This window comes from Lemur catta, chromosome X (genome assembly GCF_020740605.2).
Source record: "Lemur catta isolate mLemCat1 chromosome X, mLemCat1.pri, whole genome shotgun sequence".
Lineage (NCBI taxonomy): Eukaryota > Metazoa > Chordata > Mammalia > Primates > Lemuridae > Lemur > Lemur catta.
Window position 1 is genome coordinate 51,377,035 of NC_059155.1, and position 23,391 is coordinate 51,400,425.

General features: G+C 43.9%; 1 protein-coding gene and 1 pseudogene across 1 annotated transcript in view; one reads left to right on the forward strand and one right to left on the reverse strand.

Annotated features, from left to right (window-relative positions):
- Positions 1-1,892: 1,892 nt before the first annotated feature.
- On the forward strand, positions 1,893-2,644 carry LOC123628598 (annotated as a pseudogene).
- A 3,568-nt stretch (positions 2,645-6,212) lies between these two features.
- The window catches only part of MSN (moesin), a 67,029-nt gene continuing 49,850 nt past the window's right edge, over positions 6,213-23,391 (reverse strand). The window contains exons 3-13 of the mRNA XM_045538421.1: positions 20,879-20,974; positions 19,427-19,701; positions 17,971-18,054; positions 17,100-17,246; positions 16,005-16,101; positions 14,096-14,259; positions 11,599-11,729; positions 11,182-11,342; positions 9,906-9,998; positions 9,329-9,553; positions 6,213-8,428 (exon numbers count right to left, since the gene is read on the reverse strand). Coding sequence (XP_045394377.1) covers positions 8,264-8,428; positions 9,329-9,553; positions 9,906-9,998; positions 11,182-11,342; positions 11,599-11,729; positions 14,096-14,259; positions 16,005-16,101; positions 17,100-17,246; positions 17,971-18,054; positions 19,427-19,701; positions 20,879-20,974 — 1,638 coding nt within the window. The 3' untranslated portion in view covers positions 6,213-8,263. The remainder of the gene's footprint in view (positions 8,429-9,328; positions 9,554-9,905; positions 9,999-11,181; positions 11,343-11,598; positions 11,730-14,095; positions 14,260-16,004; positions 16,102-17,099; positions 17,247-17,970; positions 18,055-19,426; positions 19,702-20,878; positions 20,975-23,391) is intronic.

A 23,391-nucleotide genomic window follows, 5' to 3' on the forward strand; every position in this document is an offset into this window, starting at 1 on the left:
ATCTTCCACAAAGTCAACAAAAATACACACTAGGGAAAGAACACCATATTCAGTCAATGGTGATGGGAATATTGGATAGCTATATGTAGAAGAATGAAACTGGACTCCAATCTTTCACCATATACAAAAACTAACTCAAGATGGATTAAAGACTTAAATGTAAGACTGGAAGCTATAAAGCTCCTTGAAGAAAACCTAGGAAAAACTCTTTGGGACATTGGCTTAGGCAAAGAATTTATGACTAAGACCTCAAAAGCACAAGGAACAAAATAAAAAATGGACCAATGGGACTTAATTAAACTAAAAAGTTTCTGCACAGCAAAAGAAATAATCAACAGAGTAAGCACACAACCTATAGAATGGGAGAAAATATTTATAAACTATGCATCCAACAAAGAACTAATATCCAGAATATATAAGGAATACAAAAACTCAACAAGAAAAAAAAAACTAACCCCATCAAAAAGTGGGCAAAAGACATGAAAATTTTTCAAAAGAAGACATATAAGCAGCCAAAAAACATATGAAAAATGTTCAACATCACTAATCATCACAGAAATGCAAATTAAAACCATGAGACACCATCTTACACCAGTCAGAATAGCTATTAATAAAAAGTCAAAGCCGGGCGTGGTGGCTCATGCCTGTAATCCTAGCCCTCTGGGAGGCCAAGGCGGGTGGATCGCTCGAGGTCAGGAGTTCAAGACCAGCCTGAGCGAGACCCCGTCTCTACTAAAAATAGAAATAAAAAAATTAACTGGCCAAATAAAAATATATATAGAAAAAATTAGCCGGGCATGGTGGTGCATGCCTGTAGTCCCAGCTACTCAGGAAGCTGAGGCAGTAGGATTGCTTAAGCCCAGGAGTTTGAGGCTGCTGTGAGCTAGGCTGATGCCACGTCACTCACTCTAGCCGGGGCAACAAAGTGAGATTCTGCCTCAAAAAAAAAAAAAAAGGTCAAAAAACAACAGATGCTGTCAAGGATACGGAGAAAAGGAATGATTATATACTGTTGGTGGGCGTGTAAATTAGTACAATCTCTAAAGAAAATAGTATGGAGATTTCTCAAAGAACTAAAAGTAGATATACCCTTTGATCCAGCAATCCCACTATTGGGTATCTACCCAAAGGAAAACACATCAGTACATTAAAAAGACACCTGCACTTATATGTTTATCACAACACTATTCACAATAGATAAGTCATGGAATCAACCTCTGTGTCCATCAACAGATGACTGGATAAAGAAAATGTGGTGTATATATGTACCATGGAGTACTACTCAGTGATAAGAAAGAATGTAATCATGTCTTTTATAGCAAGACGCATGAATTGGAGGCCATTATCCTAAGCAAAACAACTGAGAAAATCAAATACCACATGTTCTCATTATAAGTGGGAGCTAAACAACGGGTACATATGGATATACAGAGTGGAATAATAAACATTGGAGACTTCAAAAGGTGGGAGGGTGGGAAGGGAGTGAGAGATGAAAAATTACCTATTGAGTACAATGTACATTATTCAGGTAATGAGTATATTAAAATCCCAGACTTCACCACTATGAAATATATCCATGTAATAAATCTGCACTTGTATCCTCTAAATCTATTTTTAAAAAAAAAAAGAAAAGAAAAAAAGAAAGAAAGTAATAATAAAGAGAGATCCCATGTGCTCTTTACTCAGGTTCCCCTAGTGGTAACATCTTGTAAATTATCCTACAATATTACAACCAAGACATTAACATTGATACAGTTAAGGCACAGAGGATCACCACAAGGTTCCCTCCTGTTGCTCTCTCTTACCGTACCCACTTCTCTCACACAGTGCCTTGTTAACATGCTACCTTCTTCATTTCTCTAACATTGTCATTTTAAGAATAGAGAATTTTGATGATCAGTAGCTGCAACACTAGAAAGATGGTGGGGCAAGAGGAAAGAAAACAAAAAAATCCATTTGGTTCCAGAAAATCTCCTGAAAAAGAGGAAGGCTTATTAAGCCCTTAAAACCACCCAGGCAAAGCAGGCACTTTTGGCAAAGAAGGAGCAGAGGAAAGGAAAAGGGCACAGGTTTAAGCAACTAGAATCATTTCTACATAATTGTTGGTGGCAGCAACACAACAGGGTGTACCTCAGACCACTACAAGTAAAACCTCATGCCTTGGAATTGCCAGATAAACATTTCTTGGCCTTTGTTGTATGCATACAAAGGGTTAATGAAGTGAGTTTACTGTTGCAAAAGACCATCTCAAGACTTCTCCTAAAGAAAATTTTCAGTGGTGTCTTTGTCAGAGTCACACCCCAGAGCCTAAAATTGCTGCATGCAGTGGAACCTTATGTGACCTGGGGATTTCCAAATCTGACGTCTGTCCGGGAACTCATCTTGAAATGTGGACGAGCCAAGGTCAAGAATAAGACCATCCCTCTGACAGACAACACAGTTTGGTGTCATTTGCTTGGAAGATCTCATTCATGAAATTGCCTTTCTGGGAAAATATTTCCAGGAGCTCTCATAGTTCTTGTGTCCTTTCCACCTCTCAGTAGCCTGTCACACAATCAAGAATAAAGTGGGCTTCCTCAAGGAGATGGGTTCACCTAGCTATTGGGGCGAACACATCAATCAGCTCATTCTCCAGCTGAACTAGACCCAGAATGCCTGAAAGCACAGTGCACTGGGAGCATGTGTTTTTGGTTTGGAAATTGTTATCAAGTATCTTCAAGAGAAGATTATTTTCTGCTCTATCTTCAAAAACTGGAAGGTAAGGGTCAGGGAAAAGACAGTAGGTTATGCTCATGGCAGGAACCTCTCATCACAGTCCAGTTCCAAGGAATAATTCCAGTGCTTTCCACTTTGGTTGCTGCCACCTCTGAAATCAGCACGTGTCATGGAGAAAGGAGTCCTGCTTTGTCAGATCTTCTATCCTGAGGTTAAACATTAGTGAATGAATGACTCAAGCATGTGTACAGGGATCTCTAAGACTCCTGCAATGTGGTCCAAGCCCAAGTGCATACTTGAATCTTTGTTTTGAAAAGACTTGAAATACAATTAGGAAGGAGAATGCAAAAACAAGTGCTCAGTTGTCTCTTTGAATCCACGTTCCAAGTTTTCAGTGATGGCTTTGAGAGCTCTCAGACTTGGCTAGCTCTAAGTGTATCTGGTGGCTTTTGAATCCTACCCTGCAATTGGTTTAGTCTCTTTCTCAAGTTCAGGATTTGAGAATGAATAACCACTTTGCCAGGTGCATGCATATACTCAAAATTTTGCTTACAATTTTAGGGTGTTCATGTGAGCAAGTCCTGCTTTTCCCAGGATTGATCACCCAAGCCCTGATCCTGCTAGTCTCTGGTTCCATTGTCTTGTGGAAGATCAAAGCTGACCAAGATAGCTTTTCCCCTTCACAGTGGCAGATTGTGTTGCCCCTTGCACCATCAAGTCTGGGAAATGCCCACCCCCCACCCCTGGGGTTCAGGATGGAATTTCCTGGTTTCTCTGATGATCATCTTTCTCCTTAAAACCAAGATCAGGAAGGAATGAACCATTTTCTTGGTTTGGCATGGATGAACTTAGCACTATTTGGCTTTTTAGGCACCTGGTAGGCAGCTTAATTGACCTTTTTCTTGCATACTCTGGACTCCAGAGTTATTGCCCCTTGTCCTGCTGGTAATGTAGTAGACCAGCAATAGGCTTTTTGAGGATGTTAACCTTAAAGAAGTCAGTCTGATACTGCTTGTGTTTTTTCATCAGTGTCCACTTCTAAGTGGGCCTTCACTTGGTTGCCTCAGCTTGCCATCTGAGCAATTGGTGAGGATGTGCCAGGCCTAGGTTAAATTTGGAAGTATGCTTGACCATTGTGTCCCTGGTCCTCTCAGGTCAGCTTTGCTGCAATTTGGGATCATGGGGCCCTCAAATATAGCTGTGAAATTGAGTTAGAGGTATAATAGTACCTTAAAATGTGCCAGGTTATAAGGTAATTAATTAGGTTGGTTGGCTCCAGAGTTTACCTGCCAGCAATAGATGTTACAGATGTTACTCTTATATTTTAAAGCATTGTGAAATCAGATTACTTTAAAATGATGTATCCTAAAGTCATGGGAAAAAAGCAATTGGGGTATGGAAGCCCAGGGCTTAAATCCCAGCTGTCTTATACTAAATGTGGGAACAGTGTTTCCATTGTTGCCTGTGAAATGGAGCTAATACCCTCTAGCATGTCTGCCTCACGTGGTGGTTACAAGTATTGAGCAAAATGATAGTTTGTAATTTATAATTCTATATAAATAAAACAGGTTATTTTTTAAAAGCACAGAGAATTTCAACAAATAGAGAAAAATATTATAGTGGTTTAAAAGAACACAAATTTATTACCTTATAGCTCTAGAGGTCAGATGAAAAGTCCAAAATGTGCTAAAATTGAATTAAAAGTCAAGGTGTCAGAAGGGTGTCTGCATCTCTTCTAGAGGCTCTAGAAGAGAATCTGTTTCCTTGACTTTCCCAGTTTGTAGAGGCCACCTGCGTTCCTTGGCTCATGGCCTCTTCCTCCTTCAAAGTCAGCCACATACCATCTCTAAATCTGATTCTGGACCCTCTTCCATCTTTTAAGGACTCTTATGATTATATTGGGCCCATTTGGATAATATAGCACCCTCTCCCTCTCTTAAAATTCTTAACATAATCACATCCCATGTAATGTAACATATTCATAGATTCCACAGATTAGAACATGGACAACTTTAGGATGCCATTATCCAGCTTACCACATCCATCTTCCTGGAAGAAGTCCCCATTCCCCCCACCCCGACTTTTGTTTTTAGAGACAGGGTCTGACTCTGTTGCCCAGGCTGGAGTGTAGTGACATGATCATAATTCACTGTGGCCTCGAACTCCTGGGCTCAAGAGATCCTCTCATCTCAGCCTCCCTAGTACCTAGGACTACAGGTGTGTGCCACCATGCCCAGCTAATTTTTTTTTAATTTTCTGTAGAGATGGGGTCTTGCTATGTTACCCAGGCTGGTCTCAAACTCCCGATCTCAAGCAATCCCCCTCAACCTCCGAAAGTGTTGAGATTACAGGTGTGATCCACCATGCCCAGCTATTTTCCCCTTTTAAAAAAATATTATTTACACATATACAGCCTAACATACAAAAGTGGACATCCTCTGGTTGAGTTTGGAGTACCCTTTCACTCTCCAAGGCAACAACCACAGTTGGGATAATCATTAGCAGATAATCATAAGGCCCCCTCCTACACTGATGTTCTAGAAACCTAGAATTTTCTCTGCTACCTTAGAATTGAAGCTGTGCAACTGTATGCTCTTCCTATACATGTCTGTCATCCCTCAGGACACACTAGAATCATCAAGTATACTTGTGCCTTTATCCCACTACTAGAGATTATAATTTGATCTGAGAATATGGTCTGGGCTTTGGAATCTTTAAAGATTCTAATGTGCAGACACGTTTGGTAGCCACTGCCTCAAAGAGTTGTTGTGAGGATTTGCTTAACACTCACAAAATATGTGATAACTTACTTTTTTTCCTTGTAAGAGTTGGCTCACCAGGAAGGGAGCTGGTAAGTGAGAGTACGAGGTCCAGGACTACCCAGATTGAAGTTTTATCTGGGCATTAGCTTCCTCATCTGCAAAATGAGGATAACCATATCTAGGCTATAAAATGTTTTATACATGTTTTATAGACTATAAAATACAACCCAATAGCTTTTGTACATACATTCACCCTCCATCTTCACTTCACACACATTCCATTCCCCACTGCCTTCTGCAACAGGGCCCAAGGTTGTTTCCATGAGCTTTACCATCACTGCAATAAGTGAGAGTAGTAGGAGGTGGCACAAGCCTAGAGGACTTCTCGACAAAGAAGGAAGACAGGGCCTGACCACCCCAGGAGAAGTCCAAAGATACAAAGAAGTAGCTCCTAGGTCCCAATGCCAAGCAAGTCCAGGGGTATCACATGGTCAATGTGGGTCCCATATCCACACCAGAAAAGTTGGCCTGGACCTACAGACAGTCCCGTGACCTTAGGCTGTTATTCTACTCTTCTGAGCCCATTCTCTCCTGTATATAATGGGGATAGTCATATCCCGCCTCCACATAGAACTAAAATGAGAACAAGGATGGGAAGGTGGTCCATAGAGTAGAAATTACAGAAAAATATCTTACAGCCACCTATCCATATCACAAAGAAAGACTGAGTCACAGTGAAGTCTTCCTAAATTTTATTGGCACGGAAATAGAACATGGGTTGAGCATAAACCCCTCCAAAAACAATTTTTAAAAAAACCCAAAAAATACACACAAAAAAAAAAAACACCTGAATACAAAATCTAACCTTTCTCCCCAGCCTCCCTGGGGGTGGGTTACTGCCCTTAAGGCAGCTTGATTGCCCCATAATTTCAGGTTTGAATTTAGCCAACATAGGGTATATGACCAAGTGAGTGTCAATATAATTCACAGCAATGCACGCAAGACTACCCAAGGTCAGGCATAGAGGGGTAGGATGGGAAAGGGGATCTAGGGAGGCTCTGGGTGAGGGGCACTGCATGGAGGGACAGGATGGCCCCTTGGGGACTGAACCCTGGGGAGAAGGCAAACAGGAACAATAAAACCAAATACCAAGTACTTTAAGAATGGATTGTATGACCTATAGTGACAAATGACATCACTAATACTGAAAGCCCCCTACATTAATATTTTTGGCAAAATATCCTTTTGTAATATAGTATATGCATCCCAGGTGTGGGGGTAGTAAAAGAATGAGGCCAAAATGATCCTGCCCCAAGACTAATATCTTCTAATGGTGCATTAGCAAGAAAGGCAGAAATCAATATTGAGTTAGATATTACTAGAATATATAATACTGGTAGAAAGAAAAAGAGCACACATGAGTCAGAGAGGAGGAGAGGGCTGCTTCTGGGTTGAGAGTAAGGCATGAGGGTGTGGAAAGGACCAGGCCAGAATCCCTAGCAGCTCTCTGGTTACAGCTCCAAGGGACAGCACAGCTGGCAGCAAGACCTGGGTTAGAGGGTTGTCAAACAGAGGCAGGGCTCAGTCACCTCCTTGGAAGGAGGTGACAGGAAGGGTGTATTGGGCACCTGAGAGGGTTGAGTAAACTGTGGGATTAGGGGAATAGGCTTCTTTCAGCTTCTTTCCCCAACTCCCCAGTTGAGCCTACTGGCATCAAGTTCTAGGGCTCACCATACCAAGGCCCAGATGGCTGTGAAGCAGGAACTGTGGCCCAAGTAGCTCTGATGGAGGAAGTGACCTAAAACCCCTGGCAGGGAAAATACTGAAGCCAGGTGTGAACATTTACTCTTTTTTGGCAAGAGTCCTGATAGGGCTGGTTGGGCTTTTGGGTACTCGTTCCTACTATTCTAGCTGGAGGGGATTTGGAGACTGGAAGGGGAGGGGCAGATCCCAAGAAGGGACCAGGGATCTGGAACAATAAGGAAGGGGTACCTCTGGCCATAGAGCTCACTTGAAACAGGCCTAGGCTCCCATAAGGCATTGGGGCAGGATCTTCTACTCAGCCTTGCTGAAATTAGAAAAGAGCCAATGGCCTTCTAGGATGTTGGTGAAGCCTCTTAAAGGCATTATCTCCCCCTATCCCACCCTGGGGAGAAACTGCATCCCTAAACTCAGGGATAAGGCTTATTGGGACTGAATTTATAACAGGCCCAATCTAGGAGGTAGAAACAAGAATGACTAAACATCTCTTTATCCTCCAATCATTACAAAGCCTAAATAACTCTAAAAGGGATGGGCATTGGGAGGCCAAATCCCAGGTCAGTTGGCATCCTAAAGCAGATTGCCAGGGCCTTGCCTCTTTCTCTAAACCCTGTGATACTCCAACCCTGCAAATCACAGGACCCTGAAGAGGAAGGCAGTGGTGGGGCAGGGGTGGGGGCTAGCTTTCAACCTATTCCACACTTGACTCCCATAGAACAACAGTAAGTGTTGGGGTATTTGCCAAATCAAGTAGGAAGTGCCTCTAAGCTGGGGAAGTGGTATATTCTAGCAAGATAGATTAAATGGGAAAGACAGGGGAAAGGAGGTTCCATTGGCACCATAGTGGGCCACTTATTTGCTCAGGAAAGTAAGAGCAAGGTTTGGTCTCCTAGCTGCACTGAACGCTTGGCATAACTCCAGGGCTGCTCTAGTTAGTGGCTCCAGCACAGTGTGAGTTAGGCGAGGGTGTAGGAGTATGGGGACAAGGAAGAAGGGAACAGGGGTCCCTAGAGGCTGAGCGCTGATTACATGGACTCAAACTCATCAATGCGCTGCTTGGTATTTCCCTGCCGGATTTGGCGCAGGGTCTTGTATTTATCTCGGCCCAGTCGCATGTTCTCAGCATGGATCATGTCATTGGCGGTCTTCTTGGACTCATCTCGAGCATTGGCCAGCTCTGAAGTGAGGGCCTGTGAGGGTGCAAGGGGAAGCAGGAGTCAGTGGTTTCCTCTCATCTTATCTGTCGTCATTTGACCAGATTTCTCCTCTCTTCTGTTTCTCCTCTTTCTCTCTCTTTCTCTCTCTCTCTCTCTCTCTCTCTCTCTCTCTAATGCCCTCCCCCAATATATACGGAAAGAGAGGGAGCCATTTCCAGGCCTTTTAGGACTGTAGTGGGGCGACAATTTTTTAAAAAATCCACAAACTTAGGGGACAAATTGATAATGGGTATCTTCTGAGAGTAGAACAATGTGCCAAAGATTAAGGTAGGAATTTTATCAGCTAGATATTTTCTCAATGTTAAGAGGTGAATAGAGTTGAGGTGGGAGGTGGGGCATAAAGTAAATCAAAAAGGGAATAGGGGCTGGGCGCGGTGGCTCATGCCTGTAATCCTAGCACTCTGGGACACCAAGGCAGGAGGATTGCTCGAGGTCAGGAGTTTGAGACCAGCTTGGGCAAGAGCGAGACCCTGTCTCTACCAAAACTAGAAAGAAATTAGCTGGACAAATAAAAATATATAGAAAATATTAGCCAGGCACGGTGGCGTATGTCTGTAGTCCCAGCTACTCGGGAGGCTGAGGCAGTAGGATCGCTTAAGCCCAGGAGTTTGAGGTTGCTGTGAGCTAGGCTGATGCCACGGCACTCACTCTAGCCCGGGCAACAAAGCGAGACTCTGTCTCAAAAAAAAAAAAAAAAAAAAAAGGAATAGGTGGCCCAGGGTCTGATTAATAAGCGAGAGGTACCTACCCTTAAAGCTGTCACTTGAGAAAGGCTCAGGCTCCCGTATAGCACTGGGACAGGCTCTTATATCTATCTCCCATAATTGTCTAGGGAAGGCCATGGGCAATTAAGTCAACACCCTGCCTGGATACCTTCAGGTGCTTCTGCACACGCTCGTTCTTCTCCGCCTCAGTGGTCCGTTCCTCCTCACTGCGGTCCTTGGCCATAGCATCAGCCCTCAGGTCAGCACTGGCCTCTGCCCCATTCTCATCCTGCTCATCCTGTTCATTCTCAGCAGGCTCTGCCACATGAGGTGTACTCATGGCAGTCTTTAGCTCAGCACGGGTCTTCTCCAAGTCTTCTTGTACCATCTGGGCCTATCCAATGACAGAAGGAGAGAAGGTCCTTCAATCAGACCAGGTAACCTGTGGCATCCAATGCATGCCTAGGATGGTCTGGCATGAGGCAGGTACCAGGTGGGACAACTCACTTCATCTGCCTGATCCTTAGTTTCCTCAGATGTAAAACAGGAGAATTATATCTACTTCCTAGGAGTATTGGGGAATTCTGGGAAGTATCTGAGGAAGCCTTGAATGTCTTCTCCCAAATGCATGCTGTCAAGGAAGGATGGAAAGGGGAGGGAGCCCAAACCTAAAGAATCTAAGGAGCTGGTCCCTACACATATGGCACCCATTCCCTCAGTGCTTTGCTCTGGGCATTGTGGCTTACCTTCTGCTGCCACTCCACAGCCTCACTCTCCTTCTTCTGTCGGGCCATCTCCAGCTGGGAGATCCGAGCTGTCAGCTCTGCCATTTCCAAGGCCTATGGATAAATTGGAAGCCTGTGAGAGTTGAGTTTCTAGTCCTGAGGGCCCAGGTGTCTTCAATCACAGTTCCTCCAAGGAACCATGGAGAACTTGCTGCTCCACATGCTTGCTGCCTTGGAGACTCTTTTTATAGGCCACTCCACTCCAGTCCTATCTTCCCCATCCACTACTTCCTTACAAGTCAGAGCTCCCCACCTAGACTGTAGGGCTCCTGACAACAAGCAACCGTCATCTCTCTCCCTTCCTCCTATCTCCCCCCAACCTCCTCTCAGTATTACCAAGTATGCAGTAGGGGCCTCAGTAAAGTTTTGGAGATTACTGGGTCACTTCCTGAAGTGGTAGATCCTTTCCTACTATCTTAGAACACTTAGGGCTCCACTAAGACACTTCCCAGGACAAATATAGGAAAGACACTTAAGAGCCACAAGGTGATCTCAACAAGGGAAAAAAGCTTATGCACACCTGCACACCTTAGGCAAATCTCCAATGACAGGCTTCCCCTGAGAGATAGGCCTTAGTTCCCTCTACTCCTATCTCAAACAGTATAGGGTAAGAGCATATGCAAAGGAATTTCTTATCTTCTGAGTCACAAAAACCTTGGAAATTGTGATCAGAGTATGGATACCCACCCCACCCCCACCCAAAGGCACACACAGTTTTACATGTGATTTCAGGGAACAAACCCTTCAAATGGAGGCAGAAATGGGTTCTAATCCTTAGTCAGCTACTACTGTGTGACGTTTGGCAAGTCCCTTAACCTCCCTGAGCCCTAATTTCTTTTCTGGGAATATTATCCCATATGAGGTTAATCCCTAGGGTTACTAGGAAGAGGAAATAAAGAAGTAAGGAAAAGGGAGACATTGCTAACATAGCTACAGTAGGAACTCAATTAAGTGTGAATCCCTTCTTTCCCCCTTCCCTTTCCTTTGCCAGGTCATTAGCTCAGATCTCCAAGGGTTAAGAAAGTAAATAAAAACTAAGAGTTAGGGGAGACTGCAAAACTTTCTGGGATACATCAGTGACTTCTCAGCTTGTTTCTGAATGAGCTATCTGCTAAAGGCCTGTGGAGTAGTAGCCTGCTGGAAAGAGCCAGCCCTGTAGGCAGAGGTAGCTATAAATAGGAAGGCAGACAAAGGAGAGAACTTAGGTCCCACAATCCCAGCCCATCCTCAGCTTTACCAGCTGTTCCTGGGTCTTCTTCTGGTCCCGGGAGGCCTGCAGCAGGGCCTCCTTGGCCTCTTCGGCTTCTTGACGCTCCTTGGCCAGCTTTTCAGCCTCGCTCTGGGCACGCTTCCGTTCTTGCTCAAGTTCCAGGGCCCTGCGGGTCTGTTCTTCCAGTTCTGAGCAGAAAAAGAGAGGAAAACGTAGTGAAGAACACAGAGATGAAGATGATACACTAGCCTCTGTCCTGGAAATGCTCCACCCCAGGGCACAGCTGGCAGAAGGATTTGAGCACTCTTCTTGCCCCATCCTTCATCTATTCTGTGGCACACCTCAACTACATTGTCTTAGTCTGCAGCTCAGACAAAAGGGTCTCCAGCTCACAGAGTCAGGCTCTGGGAAAAACCCAATCTCCAAGGTAACTCTAAGCCTCACCTTGTTGAGCCTTCTTAGTCTGTTCCTCGATCTGCTTCAGCCTCTCCATCAGTTCTTCCTTCTCCCGTTCAATCTTCTCCTTCTCCTTTTCTGCCATCTCACGCTTCTTCTTCTCATTTTCCAGCAGAGCACTAGAAAAGGAGAAAAAACATATGGAACAGGATTGTAAGACTGCATGAAAACCTGGGGATTCCCAAGGCTCCCTGGCCCTGGGTCCCTCAGCCCCCATCCTGCCAACACACCCAGGTCTTGTAAGCTTGGGCCACTTTCCCTTATTTCCACATCCTTGTCCTCACATCATAGCCCCAATGTGGGCCAGTTTGCTCAGGGCCTAGTCAACTTGCCCCTGAGTCAGGAGACCCAAACTAGAATCCTAGCTCTGCCACTAACCCACTGGGTGACCTTAGCTGTGTCACTGCTTTGCTCTTGTTTTCAGTTCCCCTATCTGTAAAATAATCTAGTAAGTCCTGCCCTGTCTACCTTGTGGAGTTATAGGGAAACAAGTTTTGGTTCTGTGCTGGGATGCTGCGCTACAAGTCTGTTAATCTCTGTGGCTAGGGCATTGGTCCTCAGGTCTAACTCTGTCTGCCCTAAAGCCAATCTCTAGTCTCCTTATTCCCAAATTTTTTTGCAAACCTGGAATAAGTATTTCCTTTTCTTTGCCCTAGCACCTCTTCTAGGAAGGCTTCTTGTCTCCCTTGGCTGGATGTCTTCTCTCCCTCTGAGCCCTCCGAATACTTGGCCTGCCCTTCTCCTGATCCCTCTTCCCTGTTATTTTTCTCCATAGCACTTCTTACCATCCCACTAGAATGCTAGCTTCATGAGAGCAGGGATTTTTGGTCTGTTTTTTTTTTTCACTGCTCAATAAATATTAATTAAGTGAATGAATGACACAGCCTTTGGTATATATTATTTTTCCTCTTTCCCTTATTAGACTATGAGGGCCTAGAGGGCAGGTTCCTGCCAGATCCAGCTCTGTAAACTGCCCCCCTCAATCTTGGTACATTGTTTCTGAATAAATGTGAACTTTAGTGTCTAACCTCTCATACATGGAGTCTTTTCCAGCCTACTTGATTAGAAGCTTCCCAAGGTTCCAAACTCTTTATGACATAGTACCTACTAGAGTAGTGCTCCTGAAACCTTAACATGCATAGGAATCACCTAGGATAATTTATTGAGGTAAAATTCACATAACATAAAATTAACTATTTTAAAGTGAATAATTCAGTGGCATTTAGTATATTCACAATGTTGTGAAACTACCACCTTTTTCTAGTTCCAAACCATTTTCATCACTCCAAAGTAAAACCCTATACCCATTAAGTGGTTTTTCCCCATATTCCCTTCCCTTAGCCCCTGAAAACCAATAATCGACATTCTGGTTTCTATTATTTTTCTATTCTTGACATTTCATATAAATGGAATCATACAATATGTGACCTTTCATATCTGTCTTCTTTCACTGAGCATAATGTTTTAGAGGTCCATCCACCTTGTAGCATGTATCAGTACTTCATTCCTTTATAGGATTGGCTAATACTCCATTGTATGTATATATAATTTGCTTATTGATTTATCCATTCGTAGACATTTAGGCTGTTTTCACTTTTGGCTATTGTGAATAGTACCGCTATGAACATACATGTGCATGTACCTGTTTGAACACCTATTTTCAATTCTTTGGGTATATACCTAGAAGTGGAATTGTGGAAACATATGGTAATTGTATGTTGAACTCTTTGAGGAACTGCCATACTGTTTTCCACAGTGGCCGAACCATTTTGCATTCCCATCAGGAATGCACATGAGTTCTAATTTCTCCAGAGCCTCAACAACACTTGTTATTTTCTGTTGTTATTTATTATAGGCATATTAGTAGGTGTGAAATGGCACCTCATTGTGATTTTGATTTGCAGTTCCCTAATGATTAAGGATGTTTTCAGGTCTTTTGGCAAATCCTTGCAGAAATGATCACCTGAGATCTTAAGATGCAGATTCTGAATCAGTAAGTCTGGGGTAGGGTCTCAAATCTTGCCTTTCTAACAAGTTGCCAAGTTGATGCTGATGCTGCTGAGCCTCAGATTATGGAGCAAGGACTAGGGGCTTTGTAGGAAAAATTTGGTGGCTCTGTCAAACTCTGCTCAAAAAGCCCTGTGAATCCAAGTTTAAATGTGCATGGAGCCCTCCACTACTGCCACTATACTGATCGGTTAGCCTGGAGCAACCCAAAGTCTGCCTAGCCCATCAATAGCATGAAAGTCATAGATAATGGGGAACTGTGAAATGCCTGTCCCTTCTATAAGCCTCTGAAAGCCTAGGCTTCTTATGCTTGCTTCCCAGGAACAGGGATGCCTGAGACTGAATGGGGAGCAGGGGGAGCACATAGCACTCTCTCCCAGTCCTAGGTTGGCTTCATGTCCTGCCTTATCAGGATATGCACTTTTGAGAAGCTTCCTTGCTCCATCCCTGGCCCCCATTCCAGTTTTGCAGTACCTACCGCTCCATCTGTTTCTGGTGCTTCTCCTCCCGGGCCTGTGCCTTCATCTGCTGCACCTCAATGGTGTCAGGCTTGCGGCGGCGCATGTACAGCTCATGGTTCCCCATGCACAGAGCCAAGATCCGCTTGTTAATCCGCAGCCGGGGAGCATAGAAGACGAAGTCCTGGTGGGAAAACAACAATCAGAAAGGGTTTGGAGGGACCTTCTGCCTTCTGAAAAGCTAAGTCCAAAAGCACTGGAAAGATCATTTTAATCCAATTCTTCACATTACAGATGGGAAGACTAATTACTAGAGTGGTGAAGTGACTTACCCAGGGTCAGACGGCATGTCAGTGGCAGACCCAAGAAGAGAAACCCAGGTTTCTTGACACTGAAACCAGTGCTTTTCCCACTAAACCATAATTTCTTTCAACCTTTGTTTATGAAAAGCATCCTAAATTACCCTTAATCAAGTTGAGGGATCTGAACTGTCTTTCTCTGTTAATTAGGAATCCTCCTGGGTCTCAGGGGACCTCTTTAGAAGCCAAATAATCCCTGCATAATACCCTGGTGGGTGCAATATGGGTGGCTGGACTGTTTCTATAATTTCCTAAAAGCATATCCTAGACCTAGCCCCTTAAGTTCTTTTTGGAACAAGGTAGACTGTAAATACATACATAAATACATAAATCTCCTAAGCATTGATGGTCCTGGTTGTTTCTTAAACAAGGCCTTGATCTCAGCTGGCTTTGTTACTTACCTTTCTTGATGAAAGTTGAGCACAGCAGCAATACAAAAACCACACACACACACACACACACACACACACACACATTCACACACAAGAAAATCCATTGAGTTTATGTTTGTTACTACAAATACCACTGGACTAAAAGTCACCAGCTGACAGGCTAACCACCACCTCCTCTGCCACTGACCCCAAACTTCTACCATCTCACATAGATTGAGGTACAGTAGAAGGAGCACAGGCTTTCAAGGTCAAATGACCTAGGTATAAATCCTAGCTCTACCACTTTTAGCTGTGTGATCTTTGGCAAATCACTCCCCATCTCTCTAAACCCTACTTTCATCAGCTATAAAATGAATATGCTACTACCTACCTGACCATATTATTGAGGGTTTAAGGAGATAACATATGTAACGTCCCTAACAGGAAAGTTCAGATACCTCAGGGCTGGGAAGAATGGTTGAGCCCTCACAAAAAGGGTCAGGCTCAACACAGCCATTGGCCTTGTTGGACATGAGGTACACCAGAAGAGGAGACCCTCAGCTCAGTTTCCTATCCTACTCTCAATCACCAGCTGTCCAGTCTTGTCAGCCACAGGCAACTGAGTAAGTGAGAAATGTGGTGAGTATGTTAGAGGAATGAGTGGACCCAAAGCATTTTACTGGTCTTGGGTTGCTCCAGAGAGAAGTCTGAGAGGCAGCAGTAAAGTTATACCAAAAAGCAAGTTTGGAGGATCATCTTTGGATGTGGACTTCTACTGGCTCTGCCCTTTCTCCACAATTAAAGATAAATACGTGAACAGTGTCCACTTTCTTTCTGAGGCCCTTGGAAAGATGAAAACATACTCTCTGTTTCTACCCCAGAGCCTCAGGGCAGCAGATAACAATAACTAAGAAGCAGCACTTAAGACTGCCTGTGGCTCTCCCTCATCTATTGCAAGGGAGACAGGTAGCAGGGTGGCACCAGGTACAGGATGCCTCCTGGCCATTTCTTGGCATTGACATTTCCTTCCATCCCCAATCTCCATTTGTGCCTCCTGTTCATGCATGTGCACACAACATGCATGCACACACACATGCATGCATCAGAAAAGAAAGAGAAAAATACAATGACATCATTGCTCCTAGTGTTATTGAGGCCTTGGCAAGTACCTGTCTTGGCCAGAGAAAGAAGTCACTCACCGGGGCTTTTTTGTCAATGGGCTTGATGACAAATTTCTTATCATTGAAAGAGATGTTCCTGATTTCACTCCAAGGGAAGCCTATCTTGGGAGTCAGTCTGTAGAAATGAAGACCAATAACATCAGGACAAGGCCAAGACAAGAAGGACATAAAGGGCTAGTACCTTGCCCTCTCCCCCAACCCCAAACTTCTCCCTTGAGGAGGTAGACTCAATGCTAGTTCAGCCAGTGTCATCACAAGCCATCAGGTCAGTTGCCAGCATTGAGGGTGCACAAAGGACCTCCTGATACCACAACCAACACATGATTCCTTGTTCCAATCTCTGAGGTTTGTTTTGTCGTATTTTTGGTTGAGACGTGGATCTTGTAACAATTCCTCAGGAAAATCCCCAACCCCCATTTAACTGAGACTCTTCTAACTGAGGTTGTAAAAGTTAAGGAAAAGGTAAATAATGAGCTCCAAGATTCAGGAGTTATATGGAATAATAATCTATCTCCATCCTCACCAAGACTAAGGGAAAAATATAAGCAAGAAAGATAAGGCTATAGTGAAAGGATTATAGACCAAAAGCCACTTAATCAACACAAAATAGTTTCTAGGCCAGCAATGTCCAACAGAAACATAATGAGAGTCACATATATAATTTTTAGTTTTCTATTAGCCACATGAAAATAAGTAAAAAGAAATAATTGGAATTAATAAGTTTAATTAACCTAATATATCTAAAATACTATCATTTCAACATGTAAATCAACATTTTTAAAAATAGTAATGAGATATTTTACATTCTGTTCTTCACACTAAGTCCTCAAATTCCAGTGTATAATTCACACTTACAGCACATTTCGATTCAAGTTAGCCACATTCAACTGTTCGCTAGCCCCATGTAGCTAGCGGCTACCACAGTGAACTGTGCAAGTCTAGTTAATATAGGATTTAGAGGCCTGAGGGAGGTTGTGAAATTATCTGGGCTAGACTAAATTAGGTAGAAAAAGAACTGAGATTGGACCTAAAAGATATAGTCCTGCTACACAGTAAGGGGTAAGACCTAGATGTCAGAGAGGCCCAGTAAACTAAGAGAGGTCTTCGGTATACCTGTCATTCTGCTCATAGATGTTGAGTCCCAGGGCATCTACCCCCAGCCACAGCTCTGAGCCTTTCTTGTTCTTGATGCTGAAGTAGTTCACACCATACATCTCTAGGTCTTGAGCAATTTTCAGATATTCCAGGACAGCATCCTCCCTAAATGACACAGAGTGAGAGACCACATAGGGGAGCCTGTGAATTAGATCCAGGAAGATAGAAAGCCTGCTTGCTCTGTACTTCTGACAAGTATTTTGCTATCAGGAGTATGGAAGGGGACAAAAGGCAAGCAGACGATGGAGAACAGAGCACAGCATGACTTTTGCCAAGCAAAACAAACCTGCTGACAAAAATCTAGGGTCTGATGCTGCCAAAGGGAATATGGGTGGATTGACACTTGCTAGCCTCTAGCATGTTAGCTGCCACAGAAGCAATTTTCTTCCTCCCATTCATTGTGACAGCCTCTTATATAGGCACACTCTTAGCAGAGCTCAGATAGGGTAGTGATAGCAAAATAATGAAATTTTTCCCTCAACTAGACAATCCCCAAATGCTTTGCCGTATTTAGAGAGCTCCTCCATTTCCTTCTTGGGGAGGAGTCCCTGGTGGCCTAGCAGCTCCCTGGGGATCCTGAGTTCCCTCCATTTCTCTATGGTCAAAACGGATTGGGTTACCAGTTGCCACCATTTGCCAAAACAAACAAAGAAACAAACAGCCTTATAATTGTTCCGGTTTGCCTTCTTTCTTTAAGTGCCAGTATCATTCCTGTCCCTCTTTCTCCAACATCCACCAATGTCCCAGTCATATGCCTCTTCTCCCCAGAACCCACTCTCATTTCCCTCTATAAGGGCAGTGGGGCCCATGGCTGCTTGGGCAGGCTTACCTGAGCATGCCTCGGTGTTCCTCATGCCACACCTGGATCCGCTCCTCCCACTGGTCCTTGTTGAGTTTGTGCTGCTCCAGGACTCTGGAAAGACAACGGGAGATAAGTATTTTAAAGCACAAAGCCCAACTGCAGGAGGAAAAGAAAACCCACTTAGCTTTCTAAGGGGTTGATGGAAAGAGGATGTGGAGTTGGTCCATTGAGGTCACACAGGAAGTAGACTGAAATTACAGCAGGTAGGTATTAAATTAGACATAAGGAACTGTCTGAGAGGTAGAAGAGCTATAAGAATGGATGACCAAAAAAAGACAATAGGAACACCTTCCTTTGTACCTTTATCCAGAAAATCCAATAATGTGCTGTGGTCCCCAAACAGAGCAGTAATGTTTCAGGAGTCTGCACTGACTTAGGGAGCTAAGAGTAGGAATGAGCCTCACAGAGCCAGGCACACTATCTCCTAGATCCTATTGGGATCAACAGTTTGTGTTTATAAGACTACTACCCAGGGATGAGAGGACAGCCTTTGGCTACAGAACAAAGAACTGAACCCAAATGGCTTTGGGAGAAACCAACAGGCCCAACCTCCTAGGCCTACTAGATTGTAAACAAGGCTTGATTAAACATTCCATCTCAGATATCATAGCAATGACTCAGGGGGTACCCCAGGTCACAGCCACTATCCCTAATACCTTCTGGTAGGTTGTACATATGCCATAGCTCTAATGGGATTGGGGCTCCCAGAATGAAGAAAGGCTTTTTCTTCTAATCCAAAAGCCTATGGAAATGGCCAATGGATGCAGCAGAAAAAAAACCCAGGGTTAAAATATTAAGAGACTTGTGTTCCAGGTCTCACTCCGCCTCAAATGAGTTGTAGGAGATGGGGCAAGCTAGTATAAGCATCTGTGCACCTCTATTTCCTTAGCCAAGAAATAAGGATAATGCCTGCCTTATTCATTGTATGTTGTTGTGATTCTAAAACAAAAATAATGAGTGTTTGAGGGCTTTCAACTTTGAAGCAGAAAGCTTCGTACACTGGTTATCAATATTAAAAGACTATTTGAGCTCCCCATATCCCTGACTTGCACATTTCTATCTCTCCCATGTTAACTTCTGATATAAGAGTACTAAATCAGTGAAAAGGATTGAGAAAATAGAACCAGGGAGGAGAAAAACAAATCAATCCATCTCTGGCTATATAAGCACCTGCCTCCAGGGTAATGAAGTTCTGTAATCAGGCAGACAGAGTGGAGGGAAAAGACTTTTTATTTGCAGAGCCAGAGAAACAACAGGGTATGAAGTTATATGCAAATGTGTCTCTCTGAGCAGCATAACACGGTTTTCAGACAGACTGTAGTGGAGAGGAACAGATCTGGCAGCTTCTGTGCAGCAGGGATTGGTCAGCCCTAGGGTGCAGCCCCCTCTGGCCAGGGCTAAGAAGGCCAGGGAACCACCTCACCTCTGTGGCAGCAACTTGTCTCCAGCCAGGTAGCCAGACTTGTGCACCTCCTTATTGAAGTCGCCATACTTGGACTGGACAGCATAGGAGGCAAGCAGCACAGCAGTCTCAGGAGGACAGTAAATGTCATCATTGAGAATGCCTTCTTTCACTTGGAGAAAGAACAGGCGCTGTGTGATGTCTTGGATTAATTCCTCAGATACATCCTCAGGGTAAAACTTGGCCCGGAACTTGAAGAGCAGGGGACTTTCCTTCCGCACATCCTGGGCAGTCACCTGGGAGCAGCAAGGGGTTATAGGTTCTCAAAAAGGCTTTAGGGGTGGGGTAGTGGCTGTAGGGTAGGGAAAAAACACTTAAAGGTCATCAATTTGGGTAATTCCAGAGAGCCAAGTGGCAACCCAGCTAGTAATTCTGACAAGAGACATTACTTTCACTGGGGACTCAATCCCCTATCTATAATCACTTTCTGTTGGGAAACTCTTCCTGAAATTACCTAACAACCACTGACAGTCAGAAGCCTTCAAGCCACTATTATCTGACAATATAACCAACTGCCCCCAAACTCTGAGGGTCGGCATAAGCTCCTATTTTGAGCTCGTCTTTTAAGTGTCCTCCAATTCCATAAATTAGCAAGGTAAAGACTGGGATTATGACTGAGGCCTGAAAATTGCACAAACTTGATCTTCTTTTAAAGCCTAAAACTGATTCCTAATTGCTCCGCATTTGTCCAGAAAAAGTCTCATCTCTTTAGAAAAATAAGACTCTACCAGCAGAAGGTAGGGCACTCACCCCCTAGACATAATCAGAGAAACATGCCACAGGACAGTAGGGAGACCTCTAAGGACAAGGTCAGCCAGGTTGAGGATACCAAGATCAAAGACTGCCATGTTCCTGTATAGATGTTGCTTGGAGCAAAAAGCTTTAATGGACTTAAACCATCCCATTTGGGGTCCAATTGATGTAGAAGATCAAGAAAGAAAGAAGCATCTATATGAAGTTCAGGCATCAGTTGACCAGTGGGGTAGGGGTGTCATAAGACTATGAGATCTTTAAGATTTTTTTTTAGTTCAAGAGTCTGTGGCTCTCTGTTTAATAAATCTCTTAGAGCCCTTCAGTGTGGAAAGAAGAAGGGGATACCAATCCCCTCTTGAAAAGCCACTAATGGTTTTGGTCCAAACAAGTCAAAGTTCAAGACAGAGCTCCCAGTGGGAAGGAAAGGATTCTTCCTTGAGTTCTGGCCACTCTCACTGTTAGAAGTCAAAGTGGAGACAGAACAAGAATTTTGCCTTGGCTAAGTTCTCTGCCCTTATTCTGATTCAGGTGGTCAAAAGACCACCCAATGACAAACACAGCCCTACGTACCCTGAGTTTGCCAACTAGCACTTGGTAACCCCCTGAGCTAGTTCTGGTGGAGAAATGAATTCCATAACCAGCAGAGGGGTAAGCAGTTACCTTCTTATTGAGTTTCAGCCAGGTGGAGAAACCCTTAGTGTCCTGATACTGCAGACCAAAGAACCAAACTTCCCTCAGGCCAATAGTTTTCACCACCTAGAAGAGAAAACACAAAACAACTATTGATTAAAAACCTACCCTGCGCCAGGCACAGAGGACAATACAAAGGTTTAAGCCAACATAGATTCTGCCCTTAAAGGGTTTAATATGCTCAGAGTCTGGCAAGAAAATATACTTGGGCAGCAATCCAGAACTAATGTCAGCATCTCTCTGAACAAAGTATTGCTCAGGTAGGGAAGGTATCTATTACTTATGAGCACTGCTATATACCCACCAAAAACCTTACATCCATTATCTCCTTTAATTTTCACAATAGCCCTATGATACAATTACAATTAGGCCCATTTTACAGATAGCAAAAGTGAGGTTCAGAGAGATGAAATGATTTGGCCCAAGGTTCAAGTAGTGAGTGGCAGAGTCAAAATTCAAACCAGGTCTGTTTGACTCCAAATCCATTCAAATTTCTGAGACCTCCTCCCTCCCTCTACAATGCCATGCAACTTCCCACTGCCAGGATGGATTAAAGACTGAAGGTGGAGACAGTTGGATTAACTCCTGCATCTTGTTCTCCTGGGTTGCTCCCATATATTGTCCTTTATCTTTAGCAACTGGGGGTAATGCCCACACCCTTAAGACTGAGTCCCATTTATAATACCCCAAGAAGGAATGTTTGATAAGTCAAAGCAGAGACTGTGGTATCTATACACCCTGAAGCTGTGCTGTTCCTGGGTGCTAAGATGCTTTTTTCCCAGCTCTGATCAGAGCCCAGTTGTGATTCCTCTTACACTCACACAGGGTAAGGGTGGAAATAAAGGTGGAAACAAGGCAGGTACCTCAGTATAGTAACTGAGGGAACCCCTGTTGTTCTGGGCCTCTTGGCTGAGCAGTGGGCAGGAAAGGGAGGCCTGCCAGGAAAAAATAGATGAGGTCTGTTCTCTAGTCCCTGATATTAGCATGTTAATGGTCTGGCTGTCAGCTCAACCCCAGCATGCCCACCATGGGGACAGCAGCAATGAAGCTGAGCCACATCCCAATGAGGTCAGCCTGGCATCAGGTAGTCTTCTTTATCTCTTCTTATTTTTGGGGGGATGGAAGTGGAGGGTTAGGGTGAGGTGAATAGAGAATCTAAGAAATGTACCTAGAGATAGAAGCAGGGAACACGGACCCAGTGTTATTATCTCTTTCCCTGTGAACAAATTAATATCTCACCTCAAAACACACACACATCTCACACACACACACACACACACACACACACACACACACACACACACACACACACACATATACCCCTCCACTGTATCCGTAAAGTTTCTACTATGCATCCAAAGTCAGGCCCCACAGTCACACCTAGAGTTTACAATCTAGAGATTCAGAGACCCCCAAGGAAAAAGTAGTTCATATTTATTAAGCCACATGCCAGGTACTGAACACTAAACAACCTTGTGAGATAGCAATTATCCCCATTTAATAGATGAGGAAACTAATGCTTAGAGAGGGAACCTATCCAAAATCACAGAACCAGGAGTCTCTCTGAACCTATTCTGGTTCAGGGGGCTTCCTGATTAAAAATAATAATAATACAAAATCACAGAGCTATAGAACCCTAATGTGTCTGACTCCAAAGCCTGTACCCTTTCTTCTCTAGCATGCTATCTCCTAATGCCAAGGGCTCACAGGAGCTTAGGATCCCTGGGGTTCTCAAGTGACTAACTGCCTTGTCTTTCTTCTGGCCCAGATATCCCATCCATATAATGAACTTTGACCACCTCTGCATTTAGATATGTTTCCTGGCTTTCCCACTAGGCCCAGGCAACAACCACTTTGGGGAAAAGCTATGCCCCCAAGTCATCAACCTTCATTGCTCACCAGGTCACCCTTTCCCTTCATAGCTTGAATCAGATATCAGGAAACCTAAGCCAAAGCCTTAGTACTATCTCCAACTAGCTATGTGATCTTAAAGTAGCACATTTCCCTCTCTGGGCCTCAGCTTCCTCATCTATCCATACTGGAGGTATGGCTTAAATGATCTCTTTCTTCTCTTAAGTTTTGTCATTCTACTAATTAGGTTACAAGGTTATTTTGTAAATGGTTAAAAAAATAGTCCAAGCCAGGCATGGTGGCTTACACCGTATGTTGAAATGTGACATTGGCTTTCTGCAAAAGATTCAGGGGGCAGGTGGGTGCGAACATGAAAGAATTTTTAAAGCACCTCTTATTTCATCATAGATCTAAGATAGGCCCAATTAACAGTTCTAATGATTTCCCACAGGGCTGCAGAAAAATAGCGTGTCGAGATGCAATTGGTGGGAAGAAGCAAGTTCCAAGAAACAATCCAGCCCTGAGAGAGAGACAGAGACAAAGAGACTGAGAACCCCACTGAAGACGCTAAAGAAAAGACGGATCATTAGGGCCAGGATACTAGGTCAGGGGGCAAAGGGGCAGACTAGGAA